General features: G+C 40.6%; 1 protein-coding gene across 7 annotated transcripts in view; it reads left to right on the top strand.

Moving 5' to 3' along the window:
• The window catches only part of nav2a (neuron navigator 2a), a 138,841-nt gene that overhangs the window by 28,563 nt on the left and 87,276 nt on the right, over positions 1–23,002 (top strand). For all 7 annotated transcript variants that reach the window (XM_088070500.1, XM_088070536.1, XM_088070624.1 and 4 more), the window contains exons 2-4: positions 6,596–6,713; positions 10,783–10,835; positions 21,970–22,042. In XM_088070500.1, coding sequence (XP_087926626.1) covers positions 6,596–6,713; positions 10,783–10,835; positions 21,970–22,042 — 244 coding nt within the window. The remainder of the gene's footprint in view (positions 1–6,595; positions 6,714–10,782; positions 10,836–21,969; positions 22,043–23,002) is intronic.

The raw sequence follows: 23,002 nt of genomic DNA, 5'->3' as shown, positions 1-23,002 counted from the left end.
TTCTATAGCTGCTAGTGTGTATAGCTAACCATAAAGTTTGATGTGCCTGTGTCATACAATTTCTTTTGAGTCTACTCTATAATTTACTTTAATAGACTCTATATGTTACAATGGTGCTTTCCATAAGACACACAGGATTAGTAAATGGTGAGCTTGAGGAGCTGTATGAGAAGGTTAGAAAATCTTAGTTGCTCTCATTGTAGTTGCAAGGATCTTGATTTTTGCAGATTGAGGCTTGCTATTTGATTGAATGCGAGAAGTTTTACATGGGAAACTGGGGAGATGTGGCAAGCATTCTTCATTAACCTTAAAACTAAGGTGGTTCTTGTAAAATTATAGAAATGTTGTTTGTTTTGTAAGCACTGAACAACTCAGTGTTGGTGCAAACAACAACAGAGATGTGAGGGTGATGTAATGTGACATGGTTGCTTCAGCTGAGTGGCAGTTTCATAGAGACATAAACACGCAAACACGCATATGACCACAAGAAGTACTAAAGCACATCTGCGTTGCTCCTCCTACTGTATAATCAGCCTCCGTCATTATGTGTCATGGCATTTGCTAAACTTACGCCTCTGCATCTGCAGCTGAGCCATCCAGCCAAAACAGAAAAGTCACTTTTCACTCTTTCGGCTCAAGGGCACTCTCTCAGTGTGATGTCCTGGCTGCCCTCGCCCTCTCCCCGCTCAGGCTGACCCAGCGCTGCGGGGATGGCCTGTGTGCGTCATGCCCTTCTGTAGGCATCGCACACAGGCCTGGTGAATCAGCAAGCCGGGGCAGCGGGAATGCTGGATGAGAAGCATATTTGTGTGGAGAGAAAAAAAAAGATGCAGCTGCCTGAATGAGTGACTCATCGCTGCTTGTCACAAGCTTTGAAGATCTGACTCTGTGTCACTTAAAGTTTAAATTGGATGTTATTATGTGAACATGCACATGTGATGCGTGACAAAGCATGGTCAGTTGTTTACAGGTCTTTTTCTTTCATCCAAGTTCATATTAATGTCACAATGTCGAGGTCTTTAGGGCTCTAAGTCTTGCTTAATTTGGATGTGAACAGCCTCTAATTACAGCTTTAGTCAGCACCTAATGCTTAATTCTTTTGTTTCAAATCAAACGTCCTGAAAGTGTTCATCTGTCGTAATACTTTTGGACTACACTTTTGATGGTCAGTGTTAAAAAAAGATGCTCATATTTTGTTAAAATTCCCTAAACAGGAGGTCAGTAGCTCAGTGGGCTACACATGACATTCTCCATAAGGCCCTGATAGTATGAATAACTTGGTGTCATGTTGCTTTCTGTGGTGACAGGATTGTCCCCGACATGAATTTACAGCTCCTAAAAAAGACCCTCAATCCCACGAGGAGAGAGTTGGGATTACTGGGAGTTTCAGGGAATGGGGGGATTTTCCCTCTTGGAAAAATGTATCTGTTGAACAGCAGAGTTTTTAATATGATCACTCAGTGATTCAGTGTTGGCATATGGATGTGAGAGATGCCATGGTGCCCTTTGTTTTAGATAGATAGATAGACAGATAGATAGATAGATATATCATTTTTCAAAAGTGAGGCCTTGTTGCGCTTATTATTTATATGTCCCAATCCCACTATTCCCATTATTCTTTGAGCCAAATGCAGGGGAAATACTTTTTTGACAGATGGTTGTGCATCTAACTTTAAGATGGACAGATTTGGAGTCTACAGTACAATGGAGCTTTTTATGTATGAATTAAGATGGTTACAATGGCAATCCAAAATCTAATTCATTGGTACTTTGATACTTTTATTGAATACAGGATATTTTTACAAATTTAAAAGTGGTTAAAAAAAGGTTCCATTTGGCAAAATCAGCCTACCTTTAAGCCATTGCACCAGTTACTGTTCTGTAAGCAGCTGTGTAAGAATTTAGCCTAAATACATTTTCGTGTAAACAAAGCATTGAGTCCTGTTTTAGATGAGGACACATCTGATTGCAGATTAGGTAAAGAAAGACTTAAGAATCTGACTCATCATTCAATGCCAACTTTTGAATCTTGACAGCTTTTGTTACCGGATGCCGCAGACACATTTAATTTGGCACAATGCACAGATGTTCAGTAGCCATTGCTACACAGAAAATGACCTGAAAATGAAACTACTCCCTTCTTACTTAACATGGGCTGTGAGGTAATAACGCTGACCACTTAGCCTCTACGTTGCCCTCTTACCCACGTAATTGCAATATTGATTCAGCAGTCCTTTACAACCCTTTGGAGTTTGATTACATTTTCTATATAATATGCCGAGGGCTTCCCTCTGATGAAGCTTAGAGACTGGATTCACTGAGACTTCATTTTGATAAATATTGAGTCAATATGGAGTCAATACTCCTCTTCACTAACCATTCAGCTTATTAAAATGCCTCTCAGATCAGTCTCCTGCTTCTCATCAGCCCCCGTCTTCCCTTCTGCTTGTCTTTCTGTGACCTTTCACGCAATTTCCAGATCACAGAAGCTACAATAAAAGTGCGGTTAAACACACATGATACAGATTAGTGCATGATGTCTTTTTGGGGGCTCTGATTTACAGACATGATGATGTAACATTTGGTCTGTGGTGGGATGGACTTCAGTGCTGGTTATGCCTCACTGAGGACGGTTTCATTATGAATGGATAGAAGTAATTAATCCCTTATGTTTACATTTTGCATCAGGCATCTTGCTGCAGCTTTATTGCGCCTTCTCTGAGTCAATGAAATATTGGTTAAAATATAAATTTTAAAACCAGTGCAGTAAAATGTAAGATAAGGGTTACAAGTCTTAAACTTTAAATTTTAGTCTCGACTTATTAACCACAGTGTTTGTTATGATAGCAAGTCAGTCAAAGCTACATTAATTGATGTTTTTGGCCTCTTGGGGGCAGAAGAAGTCTTATAGGCACATTATGGCCATCACAGTGCATTTGTGAATTTTATACCTATCCTATTAAGGTTTCTGAAGTGACGTGTGACCTTGACAACGGGGGTAAAGGGGACAGTAGATAGTAGTCGTAACACCTAGGCGAGACTGCAGACCACTGTTTGACGACAACACTGGTTATTTTTTTAGCGATCAGTCACTGCATTTCCAGGGGCTTTTTTGCTGTTGAATGTACGTAGGTGTTTTGTTGCGACTTGTTGAAATTTTTCCAGTTGCTTTTGTGCTGCAAATATTGGTGTTTTTTAGCGACCAGTTTTTTTTCAAATGGCTTTTGTGCCAACTTGGATATTTGTAGGGACTCACGGGGCTTTGAGCTGCTGAATGTAGGTTTTTGTAGCTTCCTGTTCATGCTTTTGCGGTGACTTTTGTGCCGCCAGTATTGGTATTTTTTAACAACCTTTTGTGGCTTTCCCAGCGGTTTGTGCTGCTGAATGTGGGCACTTATTTGCAACCCATTACTGTTTTTCCAACTGACTTTTTGCCACCAAATGTGGACATTTTTGGCCAAAACATGATCTTTTCCAAACCATAACCAAGTTGTTTTAATGCCTAAATGCAATCACATTGTAAACACAGCATTGGGCTGAAAATAGCTACTGGCTGCTATTAAAAAGGAGGTTGTTGAGAGAGGTAAGATGTGACTAAACAGTAAATGTGTTGCAAACCAAAACTAGTAGAGGCTGAAAGAAGCCATTGTTCAATTTCTCTGTGGATCACAGTGCTAAAATGCATCACCCCTGCATGTTTCCTCCGTCAGTGCCTAAGATATCACTTTTAAAGTTTGGATCTGTTTTGGCTGAGAAGATGACATCAGAGACACAAAATGTGTTTTGAGGAGTTTAATTTTCACAACTTAAAAGGCAACCTGTTGTGACTTGCCCACTTCCCCTCGTCTTTCCTCTTACAACCTCCCAGTGCCCCACTGCTTGCCCTCAGGCTGTTTGACCCCCCCCCAATCCCTCTGATATCCCCCTCTGTGATTGACAGCTACCCATTTCACCCCGATTTTGATTACACTCTAACCCCTCAATTTACCTGCCCGAAACTACTTCAAAGAAAACTCACACACACACAAAAGCTCCTGAACACTGCACTTCCTTTTCTCCGTGACCAGCTGAGAGTGTGAATTGAAAGGATAGAGCCTAATCCGGCAGGTTTTTTTTTTTTTTTTTTTAGCTCTGTGTGTTATTCAAAGGGCTTTTTATAACAGTGCATTTGTGTTTGGGTATGCAGGCTGTATGATTTACACCTCGCTCCGAGCCTCTTTGTGTTTAATGTGTGGTCGTGTACTCTCATAAACCCTTTGCAGTTTAGCTTGTGCGTGTAGATGAGCATATGTACGTGTGTGTGTGTGTGTGTGTGTGTGTGTATGTGTGTGTGTGCGTGTGTGTGCGCCTTTGAAGTGTGCACACCTGTTGTAAGCCATCATGAGAACGGTGATTCACCCGATGAGTAGCGTGGCAGAATTGCTCCGGGTCTGTTTAAAGTGCAAACTCAAAGAAACGAGGGTCACAACCGTGTCACACACCTCACCACCATGCGTGTTGTGTGTCCGTGTTTGTGCTGAAGGTTTGACCCCAACAATGCTGTGCACTCATTCAGTACTAATAGATGCACTTGAATTTCACAGTAATTCTTGAGAAAGTTGACACTCACATTAGAAGCCGGGTTACTGGGAGAAATGAGGTTAAACAGGAAATCTCATAACACATTTATACGAAGTATAATTGTAACCAGGTGACTACTGCTTACTGTTAGATCTGCGTATACATGCAGCAGGTCACTAATCAGATTTCTCCTCTGCCTTTGACCTTATTTTGGAGCCATGGCTCACTTATTTTAGGGTTATTGTAAGTAAGTAGGCATTTTTTTCCTTTACAGTTAGGGCTGGGTGATATGGGAAATATTTAAGATCACAAACTCTTGAACGGTTTACGGATTTAAATAAAAAACTGCTCCAACAATAGAAACCTTAAAGTCGTTGCTGAAGACCTACGTCTTCTCTTTGGTTTATGATTAATTTGAACTTGATTAATTTGTGGCTCAATCTTGTTCCTGCTGAAATTTGTTCTTTTCTCTCTTCTGTATTCATCTGTTTTGGTATTTTGTGCCTGTTCAGCACTTGGTCACTACTGTTGTTTTTAAATGTGCTCTTCTAGTTAAGCTTGACTTGACATGACAAAACACCCCAATATTAGGCTTGGGGTGGTATTTTTTAATATCTTCCTGACATTTCACTAGGGTATATAATGGTATTTGTGTAAAAAACAAAAAAAAACCCCAAAATCTTCCATTGTTCCAGCAATTAATAACCGTATGGGTAACGGCAAATAATGGAACAGCTTGAACAGTCTGGTAAGCTCATAAATTTACATAATTTTAATACAGCCTTTAAAACCAGAAAAGGACAACACTTACAATTTCCAAAATCCTAAACAATATATAGTCTCATATCACGATATAATATCAATATATCTCCCTACTTACAGCACAAGTGTCAGACACAGTTTCTACTTTCAGTTGTTCTGCCTCTGGATTTCAGTATTTTGATTTATATGGATGCATCACTATGATTAATGAGGATTTGTTTTATCCCGTTGCACTGCTGTCACAGGGATTCTTTAACTTAATGCATATGTGTGCATGTAAAAAGTGGGAAACTGGTAACACATGTAAGTAGCCAAGAAATCTGCCCTTTCCAGGAGCAATAATCCAGCTTGAAAAATCAGATTTCCTGTTTACGTAACACTGAAGAAATGAGATCACTGCAGAAACCGACAGTTACAGACTGTAACCAGGTGACTTAAACATACTGATCGTCTCTCCTCTGTCGTCTTTTTCACCTGACTGGTGCAGCAGTGTTTGGGGATGTGCGAAAATGACAGTGAGACATAGTGTAGTGCCGAGGGAGCGGCGTCTTAATTTAGCCGAGCTGTCGCACATGTTCCGGATCCCTGTGGGTGGAAAAACTGCTCTGAAGTTACACTTGTTAAACAGAGTCTCTGGAGTTTACAGAAGAGCCTGACAATGCTTCAAATCAAGATAGATCCATGAGGTTTCAGTTTCTCAAAAATAACTTCTTCTTTATTAGAAATAATGTTCGCTGCCACTTCATTTCAACCTTTGAGTGCCTTTTTTTTATCTCACCAGAAATAGAAACTCACTGCTCTTGATGAGAGAGAGGGAGAAACAGAGAAAGAGTTTGGTGACTAATTATGAAGGAAGCTATTCAGATTATTCAGATGCTTGCTCTGCCCCCTCCTCTCCTCCCCCCCAGGCAGTGAAGGGTCTTTTCTGTCCCCAGAGAGTGATGTCAGCATGGCCCATTGAAAACAGCCGCCGTGCGCTGCGAGATGAATGCCCTGGCTGAACACAATGGCCCCAATTTGAATACCACGCGGATATATGCCAGATCGGAGCCCCAACAAAAGAAAGAGGGCTACTCGGCTCCCATTCAACCATGTTGTTATTTTATTAGAGTCGTAAATTTGCTCCAACCATTTATACCTTTTGTAGTTTTCAAGTGTTTATGGAGTTTGAAACACGTGGACGACCTGACGGGGTTGCCCCTGTTTTGGACTGGATTTTATTTCTGTTGGCTCATAACTGAATGCTGCGGTTTGTGTTTGTGTCTGACCGCAGATCTACACGGACTGGGCCAACCACTACCTTGCCAAGTCAGGACACAAGCGTCTGATCAAGGACCTGCAAACAGACGTCGCAGACGGAGTGCTGCTGGCTGAGATCATACAGGTCGTAGGTAAGGAAAACACACTTTTGATTCCAAAATCTGCAAAAAGGAAACAAGCTCTGATCACATTGTTGCTGAAAGAAAGTGAAACACGTCATCAGTTACTTTTAAGATGTGGTGGATCTTTACCAAACAGTTGCGATATTTTAACAGCTTTTTTTTTTCTTTTCCAACTCTGTTGTCTGACATAATAATGCCAGTTTCAGAATGAATTGTGCAAAGAGTTTGTTTACTCAGGCACCATTGAATAGTTCCCTCCCATCGGGTGTTGATAGAGTCAGGACAAAACACTATTAAAGAAATGAAAATCCATTTTTGTCAGGTTTGCGCTTATGCTCTTGAGTGAACTTGAAGAAGTTGGATTTATTTTAGCTCCATAAACCTTAATAATCTCAGTCAGAAGCAAAGAAAGTCTTAATTTTTATGAGATTTAGTACGAATGACTTGAAATTCTTGCTGCCGTGTAAAAACATAAAAGGACAGAAAAAATGAAAAAAGCCCCCAAAAATAATCCTCATGTTAAAAAATTTCAGGTGTCCTCTGCTTTATGGTAATTACAGTCCCTCTCTTATAAGTTAAAACATTATGATAAACTTTGTAGAACATAATTACATTAGTCTCATTTTCACATTGACCATAGTGCATTTTAGAACTGATTAATCTCAGTTTTTAAAGTTTCTCATCACCCTATATGAAACACAGAAAGCTTGTAATTCTTACACAGACGTTAAATAGCACCATGAGTTCACATTCGCAAGATACGAAGATATTCAGCCTGTAAAAGTGGGCTGCTCCTCTGTGCTTTTGACCTTCACACCCGTCTGTATCATCATCAGTCTTGTCATTTCGTCTGGCCGTCCTTAGCTTGTCATTTCATGTGCAGACAGCCTTGAGGCTGAAGCAGGCTGACACCAGCTGACCGGTGACTCAGCATGTCACTGACTCTGTCTGCTCCCTGTTCTTCCCCCTCGTCTCTGACCCACATTCACTGTACACTTCCTATGATCAGCCTCATCCTGCACACAGAGTCTCACTGTTGCATAGCTGTCATACTGTAGCTGTTGCATGTGATGCTTTTTTTAAGGCTCGGGGCATTTTGTATGTCAAATGTATTTACATCACATGCTTGACAGCCTCCTCTCATACCATAACACTAGCTGCAGCCTCCTGCCATGATCTTGGCTACCTAAATTATTCTTATTATTACAGGGGTGAAATTATCTTAACTTCAGCAACAGTCAGTCCTGCACACCCAGGACCAGATGCATAGATGATGTGTATGCCCCAAAACCATGCGTAGACCCTTTCACCACACATAAACTAGTATTTATGATGTGCAATAATGTGCATGCCTTACATATTCTTCAGACCAGGCATACACAGTTTTAGGAGAGATAGCTGCGGGTAAAATTGTTGAGTTGAGCTGAGTGACGGATAACGTGTTTTTAGGTTGTTTGCCAATTTCACTGATTGTGTTATTATTTTGCAGTCTACTCCGAGTCAGTCAAAAACACATATACATTTTTTATGAGCATTAATTTCATCATATTCATTTTATTTGCATTAATCTTTCTGTGAAAAGATTAAAAGATTACATGTTATCTTGTGAGGCACTTTGGAAAGTCCGTCTTCCAGTTTTTTTGTTTTGTATTCTCACAACATCAAGCCTACATGCAATATATACACTTCGACAGCTGATCTGCTGCTCTGCGGTCATGTTAAAACAACACGAGACAGAATAGTCCATTCACCGGTTCAGCCTGCCTGCTGCCTCCTGTCCGCTGGGAAATAAACCTCACACCACATAATCGCTGGTGAAACTGGAGCAGCCCGCTGGTGTCGGAACAGCCATACTGGGACCGGATATGGCACCTGTTTAGCTATTTGACCAACTCACACTCAAGGTCGGGACTTTGGAAGAGGGAAACTTCTAGATCAAGGACACCAATAAAGTTTTTACGAACTGTCCTTGAGGCAACTGTTCTAATCTGTCCAGCAGAGTTCAGCCAGATCTGTGACCTTTTGGGTTATTTTACTTTTGTCTCATTACAGTATTGAGACTTTTCACAGACGCCTTTGTCCGGCTGCTGATTTGCAGGCTGCTGCTCTGCACTAGTCAACCAGGCAAAATATGTCTGGTTGTTGTGTTTTTTTTATTTTTGGAACATTTAATGTGTCTCAAAATCACAGAGTAGCTGTCTTTTCTGGGTGTCACCACAGTGTGAAATATTTTAGGAAGCACACAAACCATAGCCAACAGTAGTAACATTAAATCATCAATCATTTAAATGTCTTAACACGTCTAACACACATTTAAAGGGTACCATTATCCTTTTTCATTTTTTCAGTCATATATATATATATATATATGTGAAAACACATATGTCGGAAGTTCATATGAACAAAAAAACTCAGTTCATTTTGAATTCTTTCAAATGACAAGTTGAGGTCAGCTTGGGACAAATTTTTTATTGAGATGTCCTCCAGGCGTTACTGCAAGACTTTAAATTATGTAGCTTACACTGCTTATTGTAGACACATGTTAAAGTCAGCAAAACCAGAAATCTTGGTTGCCGATGTTGTTAATTTCTCTGTTTTAGAAGCTTTAAGTGGTGACTTTTCATGCTAAAAAGTGTTACTTTACTCAGTTACAGTCATTCTCCAACTGCAATGACGGTGCAGAGACACCACTAGCTGAGAAGCGAAGAAACACTGATCAATCAGAGCAGACTGGGCTTTTTTAGGAGGGGGGCTTAAAGACACAAGCGCTAAAACAAAGCATTTCAGACAGAGCGTGAATACAGGATTTCAGCACAGACATTATGAGAAAAATAAAGTGTACTTGAAAATGAGCATGACAAGTGTCCTTTAAACAAGTATTAGATGCTATTTCATGTATTTTTGCTTATATACTTACAAATTAGGGAAAGTGAGTACAACTGCCCAGCTTCCCTTACAGTTTTCATTGAGTCAGGCAAACTGATAGCTGTTAAAGTCAAAAGTTACAAAAGATAAATAAAAATGGACACATCTGCTTTTCCATTGTGACTACACCTCATTATTGGACACTGGAATTAAGTCAACTTTATGAAACCTTTCGACTGTTGCAAAGTCAATGAGATCACTCTTCCAAATTTGGCTTTTCATTATGAAACAACATATTCTGTAGAAGTAATCATTTCTTTTTTTTCTTTACCACAATGTTAATCTTTTAATTGAATAGTTTTACCTTTTACTCCTGCAGAGACACAGCTCAGTAGTCCGCCATTGTTGTTGTTATTGTCTTCCTCCTCGCACATGGGTATTTGCCTGAAACATAATGTGCATGCGCCAAGTGCGTCTGTAATGTCACCCTTCTCAAAGGGTTCTGCGCATTGGCAGTTTACATGGCAACAGAAGGGGTGGTGTTTTCAAAAAAAGGAGTTTTTTAGTTTGCGTTTTCAGGCCTCCAGAATGCCTTTGTCATGTGAACGAAAGGCAAAACCGCAACACAAGTTTAACATTTTATGCAAGAACTATTGCCTAGACAATCTCTAAAAGACACTGTATTTATTCACTGAACAGAGGAGTATTTTTTCGCAAGGTAGGTAATGCAGTACAAGGTCCTGAGCTGGAGCTGCACTGTGGGCCCCACTGTGCCTCCTGATGCAGGAGGCCGTGCTGTTGGCACAGTTGTCAGCTGTGAGCTGACGATCGTGTCTCAGCTGCTGTGGGCTGGGTCTCTAATAGATGGGAGGAATCCTCGACACCAAACACACACGCATCCACACGCCCCCTTTGAAAAGAAGCAGCACAACACACATCTAGATCGGGCCTCCAGTGGCCCCGTTCCCATTTGCTGTGACCAGATAGTGTTTCATGTCACAGCGGGTGGGGAGAGGAGGGCTTGGGGGGGTCACAGTTACCGGTGCGACACCTCTGCTCTCCCCACTCAGCCTGCAACTGTCGGGGACACACACACTCAGGGATCTCCACTGGAAATAAAAGAGGATTATGTTAACTGGACTCGCCTGAAAACAGTTTCATACTGGCTTCTTTTATCTCTCTGTCTCTGCCTCCTCTTTCTGTCTCTCTTCAGCCAATGAGAAGATTGGAGATATCAATGGCTGTCCCAAGAGCCGTTCTCAGATGGTGAGTGACCTTCTAAGTTTGTTTTGGCAGAACGTTGTGAAATTTACTTCCTGTGTGTGTTTCTGTGTGTGTGAAGCGACACACCTCTTTGATTTCCCATCTATCTCACCGCCTCATGTGGCCCTCGCTGGGAGCTGTGGCACAGAAGTCACTGGTGAATAGTTAGGCCATTTATTTTTACTTTTGTGGTCTTGCGGGCTGCCGTCCGTGAAAACCTCTGGCTCAGACTTCTGGCAGTTGGCACTCAGTTGAAAGCGTCGCAGGCTTTGGGTTTTGGGGCCAGTTTTGCCTCATCTTATTACACTTGCAAAGGAGCGAGCATTCCTCTCATCTCCAGGAGTGAGAGCAGGCGGTGAGCATCAGCGCTGAGGACAGAGACAAATGTTTACAGCCAGTTGTGACGTGATTTTTGTCCTCAGTGACATTTAGCAGATATGTAAGTGGGATTTCCTTTGTAACGCTGCTGGTGGGATTTCGGTGTTTTCACAGTTTTGTGTTCTCTGTGGGAAATGAGCCGACAGAGCCCAGGGCAGGGCTGCCCTCCGCTGAATGTGAAGGGTCGTAAATTGGGCCAGTGTGCCAGCTGAGGAGGCTATTTTTGGCCACCAGCCAGACTACTGATGCCTCAAAGCACCAGGGAGAGACACACACACACACACGCACACACGCACACACACACACACACACACACACACAGAGAGTTAACAACTGAGGAGGTGGAAGCACAGCTGATCGCTGAACCCTTTGCTCCATTGTGAACATGGACCCATCTTACTACACTTACGAGGACACTCTGTCATTGGGATTGATTTCTAGTGCTTTTTTAGTATTTTATAGTACTCTATCTTCATGTTTTTATTGTGGTCTGTTTCTGTTTTATGCCATGTTATAAGTTATGTTGCTGATGTAGCTACAGAAAATTCTCCACCTTGCTTTTTTGGTCTAATGAACAAACCATAGTAATTGTGTGATGCATACACTTCAAAGTAATGTAAAACTATTTCTTCAGTCAAAACGGAGAAGAAAAGTAGCTAAGTGTGATAAAATCTATCGGACCAAAATATTGCTTTTCAAATTATCTGGAAGTTAATCAGCAGCGTGGATTAATTTTCTTACGAAATACCAGAGAGAGTTAATTTTTCATGTTTATTTATATTGCCTCATGGTGTTCTGCAGTTGAAAGCCTTTAAAACTGATTAGTTGTTTGGTGTATAAAATGCCAGAAAATGGTGAATGCTGTCGATCAGCTATCCCAGAGTCCAAGAGGACTTCCTCAAATGTCCTCAAACCAAAATATATTGAGTTAATTGTCACAGAGGACAAAAGAAAAGAGAAAGTATTCACATTTAGGAAGCTGCAATAAGAGAATTCCAGATAACCTTTTTTCTTACACAATTACTTAAACCAATTAATCGATAATTAGTTTCTTAAATTAATAGTTGACAACTACTCAGTTAATTAGTAAGTTGTTGCAGCTCTATTTTAATCGTCACTGTTCTATTTGTGCTCAAACTATCCCTTCATTTGTTTAAAACCCTGTTTTAAAAGCAGACAGGACACAGAAAGTACAGGATTCTACTGACTTAGAAAAGTATATATTGCTCTTTATAACTTATCCCCTTTTGTAAATACAGTACTTATTTCCATGTCACGATACTGTATTAGTGATGAGAAATGTTTTTTCGACTGACCTGATTAGTAAGGATTTGGCTGTTGGCATGTTTTGGTCTGATCATTGATTGATTGGTTAACGTGCTGTGGAGCAAGTTGGCCGTGCAGCATAGGTGTTACCAGGGGGATCTGCCTTAGTTGTGAGCAAGCTGCGTGATACCAGAACACCTGAGTTTACTTACAAATCACTTCTGAAAATGGCTCACCTCTCCCTCTTCTTCCTGTTCCACTTACTATCAATTAGGCCTCTCCCATTAGCTCTGATTACGCCCCCCAGTCGCCTGTAATTGAGCGCTTTGCACTCTTTGGTCTCAGCGGTCGGGGCCTCTCTGTGGTTTTGTTGTGCTGTTATCAGCATCCTGTGTAGCCTCTTTCACATCCAGCCCCACTGTCATCAGCAAACACAGCAGCTTTTTTTAAGACAAGAAAATTGCAGGATACTTCAGAGACAAATCAAGCGCTTCCAAATATACAACTTGTCTTTGATGGTGTCCCCAGTGTTCATGGATGGTGCATGTGTCAGTCAACAGGGAGACAAAAAAATATATTTTTATACTGTGCATTCAACCAATGTGATATTGTTTATTGGATGGCTGCTGTCAAACTCTGCTTTTATTTTGCTTGGATGAGATCAGATGTTGCAGTGTGAGTGTATGTGTGTGTGTGTGATATTTTTGGATCGCTGCGTATAATCTCAGTAGGTTTGTTAGCTTTAAAGGAAAATCTGACGCACTCAAGCAGTGCTAAGGGCAGGTGCAACGGTAGTCATTATGCAAATGTTTGCTTTGTGTGTTGTTGTGCTGTCAAAACAAACACACACACTCACACGCACAGGTCCTGAGAGTTTAGGTGGCAGCTGGGGTGGAGGAGTATGAGAGCTCACTTTTACAGCACTTGATTTCATTGCAAAGCTTCCAAAGCTGCTGCCAATTACCAACACTTAACTTAACCTCCGTCTCTAAACGAATAAACATGGAAATAAGTTCCATCAGTGGAATAAATTGTAGCACTCTCAGCTCACTCTCACGCTAGGTGATTAACATGCGGGCTGTCCAGGCCGGAGCGAAAGGCTGTTTTTACAACTGTCACATCGTCGTTAAACGGACCCCCATCATCGGGTCATTCCTTTGCCACCCAGTAATTCCTCTGTGTGTGTGTTTGTTTGTGTGTCTGCCTGTGTGGGTTCAGTGCAAAACGGGGGTGTCGATGTGACACTGAGCTGTTAAAACCACACAGGATGCCTTGAACACACAAGAGACACACAAACACATACAGAGAGTTTTGTCCGAGCAGCATTAAGGCAGCAGCTTCTGAAATGAACTAGATTTCACCTGCAAAAAGCCTGACAGCTACGCTTTATCAGCCAAACATTTCATCATCCTCATTTCACTCAGTGCTAGTAATGGATTAAAGTACTTAATTTACTGCAGATACTATGGAACAGCTTTTTGAAGTTAAGCTAAATTTAAAGGGACAGTTTTAGTAGTCAAAAGAAGTGCAAATGAAAACTTGCAGACACTACTCCCTAAAAGAAATGTTACTGTTGACTTTTTTTAATGCATTTTTTGATGCTGTAATCACCACAAATTCTAAATCGTTTCCTTTCACTTCCATTATACGGCGAGTGACAAGTATCCCAAACATGGATAAATGAAATGAACATTTTCTGCAAAATATTAGTGAGAAAATGCATATTAAAATTTGAATGAACTGACCCTTCAAATTACATTATCTTGTGGTCCTCAGCAGATTATCTGAGGCACATTATACCCACATTTACATTAAAAATGATTGGATAATCCATTACATATGTATTTGCAAATTCAGGGACACACCACGCTTTAGACTATGTTTCTCCACTGTGTATTGAGGATGAAATAGAGAGTGAAAGAGCCTGTTCAAAGGCAGATTTCCCCCCCTAATTCAAAAAGATAAAATATATTTTTGTGTAATATTTATGTTTTTTATATTTTTTGTCTTATACCTGCAGTTGTATTTATCAGTGTGAATTGCATAGCGAATTGAGTTGTCGAGTTTCTAACTCCTAACACTATCACCTCATAAAGGAAGCGTGCGCGTAGTCATGGACGAGGGGCTCATGCTCGTGACGGTATGAGATGTAAATTATATTGTCCTCCATAGCTGAGCTGTAGTGTTAGCTAGCTCAGTGGTGCTAGGTGAGCTAGCAGTTGTAGTAGTACTTCTGCACAGTGACAAAGTTGATGAATGTAGTGAAAGAAAATAGTTCCTACATGAAACTGCTCACAACAGGGCATGTGGATTTTCTTGAATAAGGGGGCCATGATTTCTGGAAAGAGACATTGCTGTTGAGTTATTTAAATGTATTTTTGGCGCTTTGGGCACCACAAGCAGAGTGCCATCTAGTTTTATTATATTGGAGAGAAGGCAGACATCTCTGCGGCTGAAATCTCCAACACTTGGCAACTCACTAAAACTATCTAGACTGATAGCAGTACAGGTAAGAGGAAAAATGTATTTTTGATTTTAAGGTAAACCACTCATGGGTTTAAATTATTACCTGTATTCTTAATAACTTCTCTGCTGGACTGGTTTCTTCTCTCTAACATGTCTATTTTCTACTGCTGCAGAAGAGAGAGGGAGAGGTAAAGGAGGTAGACTGACAGTCAGCCACACAGGTAGAAACCAGCAGGACCAGGTGTCAAATGGGCAAAAACAGACTGAAGGAAGCATCGACATTCACAGAAAAACCTTAAATGACGACACAGCTCTTTCACTTCGTGGTTAAACTGGCCTGACAGCATAGCTTTTCTTTACCTTTTGCCCCGTGTGTCCCCTTCAGGTGCAGTGTTGCTTGAAACTGTTGCACAGTGTTGTGTTAGTGTGTGTAGTGAAGATCACAGATTTAGACCGGTGGCTATGTGGCTGTTTTCTAGACACAGATGGATGTTGGAGGTTTTGTTGCTGGTGAAGCTTTATGCAGGTAAGCAGGCCAAGACCCAAAAGATGTTTCATTAATGATTCAATGGGCGGGTGAATGTTTGATCAAAGGGAGTGGTACTTTCTGTGTGTATGTGTGTTAGAGAAAGAGAAATCCCCAACTGTGTCAGCTGGTCAGGACTCTGGTGATCACGTGATAGACTGAACACAAGACAGCAATCTACTGTTTCTAAGCAACCAAATATGCCAAACCCCAAAATGCTCATTTCTAAGGGCTAAGACCTCTATCAGCTCCTGAGCCCTGGGTGACAAAGAAACAGCACCCAGCAAGAGTGGACAAAATAAATAAGTTTAAAAACAATGACAAATAAATCTACCTTGTCCCTTGAATAATGCAATCCAATACAATAGCCCTGCAACAGAAGCTGCTGCAGTGAAGCACATTTTCAATCTTTCACAATACTGTGATTCCCATGATGCACGGCAAGGTGTTTTTTTTTTTGTCCACCCCTTGTACATACACACAGACATATTGTGCTCATTTGTTGCATAAGAAAGTCATCTGCTGCAGAAACAGTTAGTGCATTCATAGAAGATGACACAACACTTTGTAAATTACACAAGAAATTATTCCAGAAACCTCAAAACGTGGTGTTGTTAAAATGAAAAAAAAAAAAAGAATTCACTAATGTCTTCTGAATAAGTAAAGACAACCCTTAAGTGTTTTTCAGACTGCAAATGAGCAGATTCGCTTTAATTATTCTGCTCACAGAACGGGGGGAAATGTTGAAGTAGCCAGAGAAAAATGTTTTTGTTTGTGAAAGCATAGTGTCATCCGGAGGATAATTAGGAAAATCTAAAACCACATTAACATAAGGGTTTATAAATAATTATAAATCTTACGAAAATATAATACAACGAAACATGTTTAATAATGCTTAATTAAAAGAGAGAATACACACTGTGTCCACAACACGATTACAGACGTGCATAAAGACACACAACAGCAAGTCTATAAAAATACATTTGCAGAAGCACTATGCTGCCTGAGGTTGATGTGTGTGATTTTGCATCATGATGTGTGCATCACAGCAGCTGGTGCATCAGTGTTTTTATCAATAAGCTGTAAAAAACAGCACTTCCTCGAGATACTGAAACCTCTGCATAAATATTTCAGTCAAGAGTGAGAGAATTATTAAAGTAGACGTCAAAGTTCAGCATGTGAGCTGGTAACTGTTATCTGTGAAAACCTCTTGAGAGTGAAAGTGTGTGTGGGCAGATCCTGACAGATTTAAACACAGTCATACAGGCACGTGTGCAAATACACATGCATACTGACAATACGTTGTCTCACTACCACGTGATCAGAATCCACAAGATTCAACAGTTAGAAAGTTAAATGGTAGAGATCTTCAGTGTATCGGGTGTATCGTGTAATATTGGGTTTTTATGAAATATGACTCATCAGCTAATCATGTTGTTTGGTGACAGTGTGAAGGCGGTTTATTCCTCATCAGACCAGAAAAAATGTGGTTTAAATAACAATAACAATAAGAATTTAAATAATTGTTCTGTAAATTTTAATTTTCACGTTTTATACATTTCTTTGTTTATTTGGAACTTCCTTACACCAAAAATCAACTTCCTTATTAGAAAACACCAAAGTCAAAAACAAATACTTTTAAAATTGTGTTAAGTTGTTAAGTTCCTAAGAGTAAAAATTTCAAGTGTTACAGGTTTTGAATGTACAACCTCACTCTCCTCCTCCATGTAATTCTCATCACCTGGTGAGGCAGTTTAATTTGCGATATCACACGAGAATCACGAAATCACTCAATAATCCAGCTCTCATTTACAGCATCTGCGTAGAATAGCTCTCGTGGCAGAAACGGTATTGCCAAATCTCTACCGGTGGACACATTTCCGCGCTTGCTTTGTATGTATTCTGTCTTATCACCCAACACGAGCTGAGAGTTTGCATCCCTTAACTTTCCTAAGGCTGCCTCTGAGGCTTTTTCATTATGACAAGACTAAATTATTTGTATTGAACCACACAAGTTCATTGCTTTAGATCAGCTATCAGCAGCTTTGGTTTAAAAATATCGGCCTCAGTATCAGTTTTCAAAAGCTCCTATCAGTCATATCCAGCTTCAGACACGTAACACTCGTGCTTGCACACACACTCCCTCCCTCTAGCTCTCTCGCTTTCACTCTCTCTCTCTCTCTTTCTCGTTCTGTCTCATTCACACACACAACAATAGCATCCCTGTAATGGGAAGTGGTGTTTGTTCAGAGGGCCGTTGGCAAGCCGGCTCCGTGCTGCTGCCGGAGCAGAGCAGGAGGTGACGGTGGCCTGGGTGGAGGTGTGAGGCCGGGCAGAGCAGTCACACTGCAGGAACAGATCACATATCCAGGCAGGTGGGAACTACCAGTGGTGTCATTCAGGATCTGCTGTGGATTTCTCTCTGAGCTTGTTTTGAGGTATTTTATTGTGGTGATGAGCTGAGTTTGAGCACAAGAGTATTCTCATTTATTTAATTTTGACTGTATTTGCATACTTTGTGCATATTTTTTAGATTTTTTTACAAAATTTGTCATTTTACTTTTTTTAAAAACATGTTTTCTGCAGGCTGCTGCTATTTAAATTCTAACTTTACCAAAGACTTGGAGGCAGTAGAGGAGTGGTTCGGTCACTCAAATGGAGTTAAGGTCCAGTTGGGGTTGAGTGGGCATTTCAGAAAGGTTTTTTTTTTTAAAGAGTCTGTGGTATTTAGTGAGGATCATAGTCTGCATTCCTGTTATTCCTATGTTTTCTGCTGTATCACCTCGAAGGGCAGCACATGTCAGCCCCTCTAACAGCTGTTTCTGGGGTCAGAGGTCACTAAAATGACAGCAGGGGCTAGACTGCTGTTTCCACTCAATCAGTGGCCCAGAGTCCGCCAGCCTCTTCACACACTGACATAACTCAGATAAACACGGACTTTAGGAGTGGAATAAGTTGTATTAATCAAGTATTGGATTGATTAATAAAACTGTGGCACAGCAGTGAAGGTTAGCACTTGTAATGGCGTACATAATGTAGCAAGGAGGACTCAAACAATCACTACATAAATGTACTTACTCATGTTCTCGTGGTAGATGGACTTGGTAAAAATCAGGTTTTGGGTATTCAGGTTTGGCAGTAATAGAGTTATTAGTGATGAGGTGGTGCTTATAGCATGTGATTTTCAGGTTAGTAGCATATACACGACTAATATAAATGTGGTAAATGATATACGTAAGTACCTATTAATTTTGTGTTAGTGGATGGAATGCATTGGCTAAAATGCGATCTCGGAAACTAATGGCGATTGTCAGATAACGATTTATCTTAAGATTACCTTTGTTTTTTTGTTTGTTTGCATGCAGATATCTGCTCATAGAGATGAGGTGAAATGATTGTCCCGGATATCTGCTGCTAAACCAGATGTTTTGAAACACTGGCCATCTCCCCTAGTGGCATATTGTTGTCAGGATCATAATCAATGGATTTTAAGACCGTATTGAAATAGACCAGTAGTCCACAAACTTTTAATACCGTGTGCCATATTATTTGGCTCTCCAATACCACCACCATGTTGATGTGACAATACAGTAGCATAGGTGTACCCTTTTAAGCTACGGGCAGTTCACGCAGGATGTGGGTTTATTCCTAATCAGAATATTAACTGTCAGCAAAGCTGTACAAAGGAGTAACACTAGAATGGGCATTCAAACGCTTTAACACAGCTCATATATACTGTAAGGCCCAGCCCCTCATCAGGAGATGACTTCTGTGCTGCTGCTCAAGTAGCCACTGGCACTTGGTCGATTGTTGTCCACTTTAGTTTCATCAGGGCTGCTCGAAATATTTTGCTCCTGTGGTTCATTTCGATTTTTTTCTCTTTTTTTAACCTGTGCTGTTCTGGAGCTGGTTTGCCATTTGCTATCTGCTGGTTTACATGTGAACCTTGTGATTGACAAGTCACTTCCATGGCATTGTCCTTGGATTCTCAGTCAGATCCATGGTAGTGGATGCAACTAATAATAAGTTGGGGAGGGGGCTAATAGTAATAGTCAAAGTAATTTAGACTACTGTAGTAGTGGATGTAACTAATGGCAATATGTTGGATGAAACTAATTGTGATTTAGTAGTAGGTTTAACTGAAAAGGAATGGTAGCGCAAGTAACTCAAAATAATATGCAAGGGGATGTAACTAACAGTAGTATGGTCATGAATGTTATTAAAGTAATGTGGTGGATGTCACAAGTAGCAAAAACAGGAGACGTAACAGGAGATATGATGAGTAGTTATACAGCTCTTCATGTATGTAGTAGTAATGTGAGTGTAAGTGTAACTACTAGTGATATGGTAGTGGATAGAAGTAATCTAAAAGTAGTGGCTGTAAGTAATAAAAGTATGTTTGTAGATGTGGGTAGCACAAAGGAAGTAGTTGTCTTGTATGTATGCATCAGATGCTCATGTGTTTTCATTAGAGGAAGATGCAAATGCTTTACACGTCAGCTTCTCACCTCACAGCCAGAGACTTCCTGACAGGAGAACCATGGAGGGAGCTGTAGGTCAAGCTATATTTAGTCAGTGCATATTAAGTGTAATCATGTCATTAATCTTTAGAGAGCGGGACCCTCCCGGTTGCAGCCCACACAAAGAACTCAGTTCATATGTACTTTGGTTTAGAAACCACCTGGAGTATCACTGCTCTATATCTGTTCTCCCTTGGCTGTAAGACTATTTTTAAGTGGTTGTGCTCTCAAAACAGGGTTGTTGTAAGTACGTTGTGGCACACAGTGTGGTATAAACTGACTCTCACTGGTAATAAATGTCATGCTGGAAAAGATTTAGCACCTCTTTAACCTTTGTGCATACTGTAAAATGCTTTCAGTATGTCCATTTCACAGTCAATCCATCTGTTAATTGCCTTGCCTGGAGTACCACCCAGCAGTCAGAGCAACGGCCGAACCATATTGATATCTTGTGTGCCGTACCTGGTGTGTTTGCTCATCGGGAACAACAGTTGGTAAACTTTGATCGCGCGATCATTAATCTGCACCGACTGTGCCTGATGACTTGTTTTATGTGGTTTACTTTGTGATTACGTGGGCCAGCCAGCACACTCGCTGTATAATGGGTCACATGGGCTCTAAACAAAGCCTGTCTGCCTATCAAATCCTCTCGCAGCCCTGTGACAGCTCAGCAGTCTGCTCAGGTTGCCAGGGCTGCTGTCATAGCAACTGTGTCAGTGTAGATGGTTTGTTTCTCTCTTGCTCTGCTGACGAAAGTCTGCTTTGGTTTGAATCCTGTTTTGACTATGTCACCATGTGGCAAATATTGAGCTTTGTCCAGCACAGTGTGAGGAGCCAGTCTCTAAAGCTTTCCTAACATTTTACAACATTGTCTTTTTATGTTTTTTTTTTTTTTTTAATTGACTGACAATGTGCCATATGTTTGTTTTACAGCTTGATAACTCAAAAACTAGATTTGGATTCAATTTGGTGGAAACACTTATTTCATCACTACAAATCTCAAGAAATGTGGATGAGAAAAATGTACATATCACTTTGTTTTGTTTTATATCCCTTATCATTTCCTGTGTAATTGGGTAGGTATAGCCTATACTATATGAATGTAGCAGAGGCCCAGTTTGTTTTTTTCCCCTTAGCAGCAGTTTTAGGAGTTCTGCACCACTCCATAAAGTCACCGACCGCACGTCTATACTTCCTGTTTGGGTTTTCACCATTAATTGTTTACACTGTCAAGCAAACGTCACAACTCGGCAACTCAGTTATCATCAAAATTTCCCAATTTCCCACCCATAATTATGACTTTGGAAGGCCGTTCATGTGCTCGTAACTGGTAAATGTGGTAAATACGATAAATGCAGTAAATACGATTTTTCAGAAGAGCTTGTGAAGGCAGTATAAGCTTTGAACTGACCATCATCCTGGCGAAGCTCCCGGACTAGTTTGTGGTAGTTCCTGTGATTTCTCCTTTTTCTGAGGTTCTCATGTACCTACACAGATCTCTGTTTCTCTGTGTTCATCAAACTATTTGGAAACATGTTTTGCAATCTGCAAAATGTAGGGACTGTTCGGGGCCTAAGATTTCAAATTTGTGCAGCTTACTGGCATGAAATAAGTATTTACTGCCAAAGACAGTCCCATAAACATCAACAGTTTTAACTTCCCATTATAACAGCCTGTTTTTCTCGGTCCAACACTATCAAATCAATGAATATGAAGGATGTATGGATCTGGTTTCATTCTTGTGTTCAGCACCTCTTTTCTGAAAATTGTTTGAACATTTCGAAGGTTAGACCGTTTTGTGCTTTAGGCTTTTCTTTAAAGAAAGACTTAAAGATGTTCACAGCCAATTTTTCCACTGAGCTCTCATGAGAAGCGTGTAAAAGACAGACCGGCACGCTTCCTCACATTATACAAATATGCAAATTTGAATGGAAATGTGCAGGGTGCAGTGTCTTACAGCTGTGTCTATCTGTCTGCCCAGATTGAGAACATCGATGCCTGCCTCAGTTTCCTGGCAGCCAAAGGAGTCAACATCCAGGGTCTGTCTTCAGAGGGTAAGCTGGACTCCCGCTCTTCTGCTTTCACTGGAACAAGAATGGTAGACCTAAATGCAAACCAGGCCGTCAGAGCTACTGAAACAATGTCCTTTGTGCTGTGGAAAAAAAGATAAAGAGTGGCTACTTGATACACTGAGGCGTTTTTATTGGCAGGCTCTTTTGCCAGGACACACTTCATTAATGCCAGACAGTGCACATTAAAACATGTAGACTCAGCAGGGGCTGATGACTCCAAATATATGACTACTAATGTACCAGAAAGCTCACAATAGTGCTGTGTTTAAATGTACTACAAAAAAAGACAGCTTCTGGCCTAAATGTCAACATCATATTAATCACACCAGGAACAATAATAGTAGTGATACCAATACTGGTAGTGTCATCATTTTGCAAAAATGTGTATCAGTGGACAGCATGTCCCATTACAGTAAGAAAGACACTGGGTCAGTCCTCGGTTCTGTAAGGAGCACATATTCTTTAAGTATTTTCTTGCAAAGAACTTGCAAGTCAGATAGACTGGAGAGCCGAAGCCAACAGCAGACTGTAAATAATATTCAGGTTGCATGTTGAAAACAGCGTTGCAAAACAAAACAAACCAGTGTACTCACAGCAACTTGAGGATTGTTCACTTAATCGTGTCAATGCCGAATGAAGGAGTTAGTAAGGCAGGTTGTGGCTTGTATGTTCTTTTAAGCAATAAGTAAACAGTTCTCCTAAAACTAGAAGAAGTATATGGAATTAAACTGACAATAAGCAACAGCAGCAAATGAAATGACACTGCTACAGCCGCAGTGGACTCTGTGAAGACAGAGGGTGATTTAGGATTTGCAGAACCATATAAGACCATTTAAGTACAGATATGTTCCAATACCATTTTTATCCGCCGTAATACGATTTCCAATACTTACACAAACTTGCATATCGGCCAAGACTGAGTACTGTTCCCATACCACTGCA

Source organism: Plectropomus leopardus, chromosome 1 (assembly GCF_026936395.1).
Source record: "Plectropomus leopardus strain MGB_pleo_1.0 chromosome 1, ASM2693639v1, whole genome shotgun sequence".
NCBI lineage: Eukaryota > Metazoa > Chordata > Actinopteri > Perciformes > Serranidae > Plectropomus > Plectropomus leopardus.
Note: the sequence above shows the minus strand (reverse complement) of the source record. Positions and strands in the feature narration are given on the sequence as shown.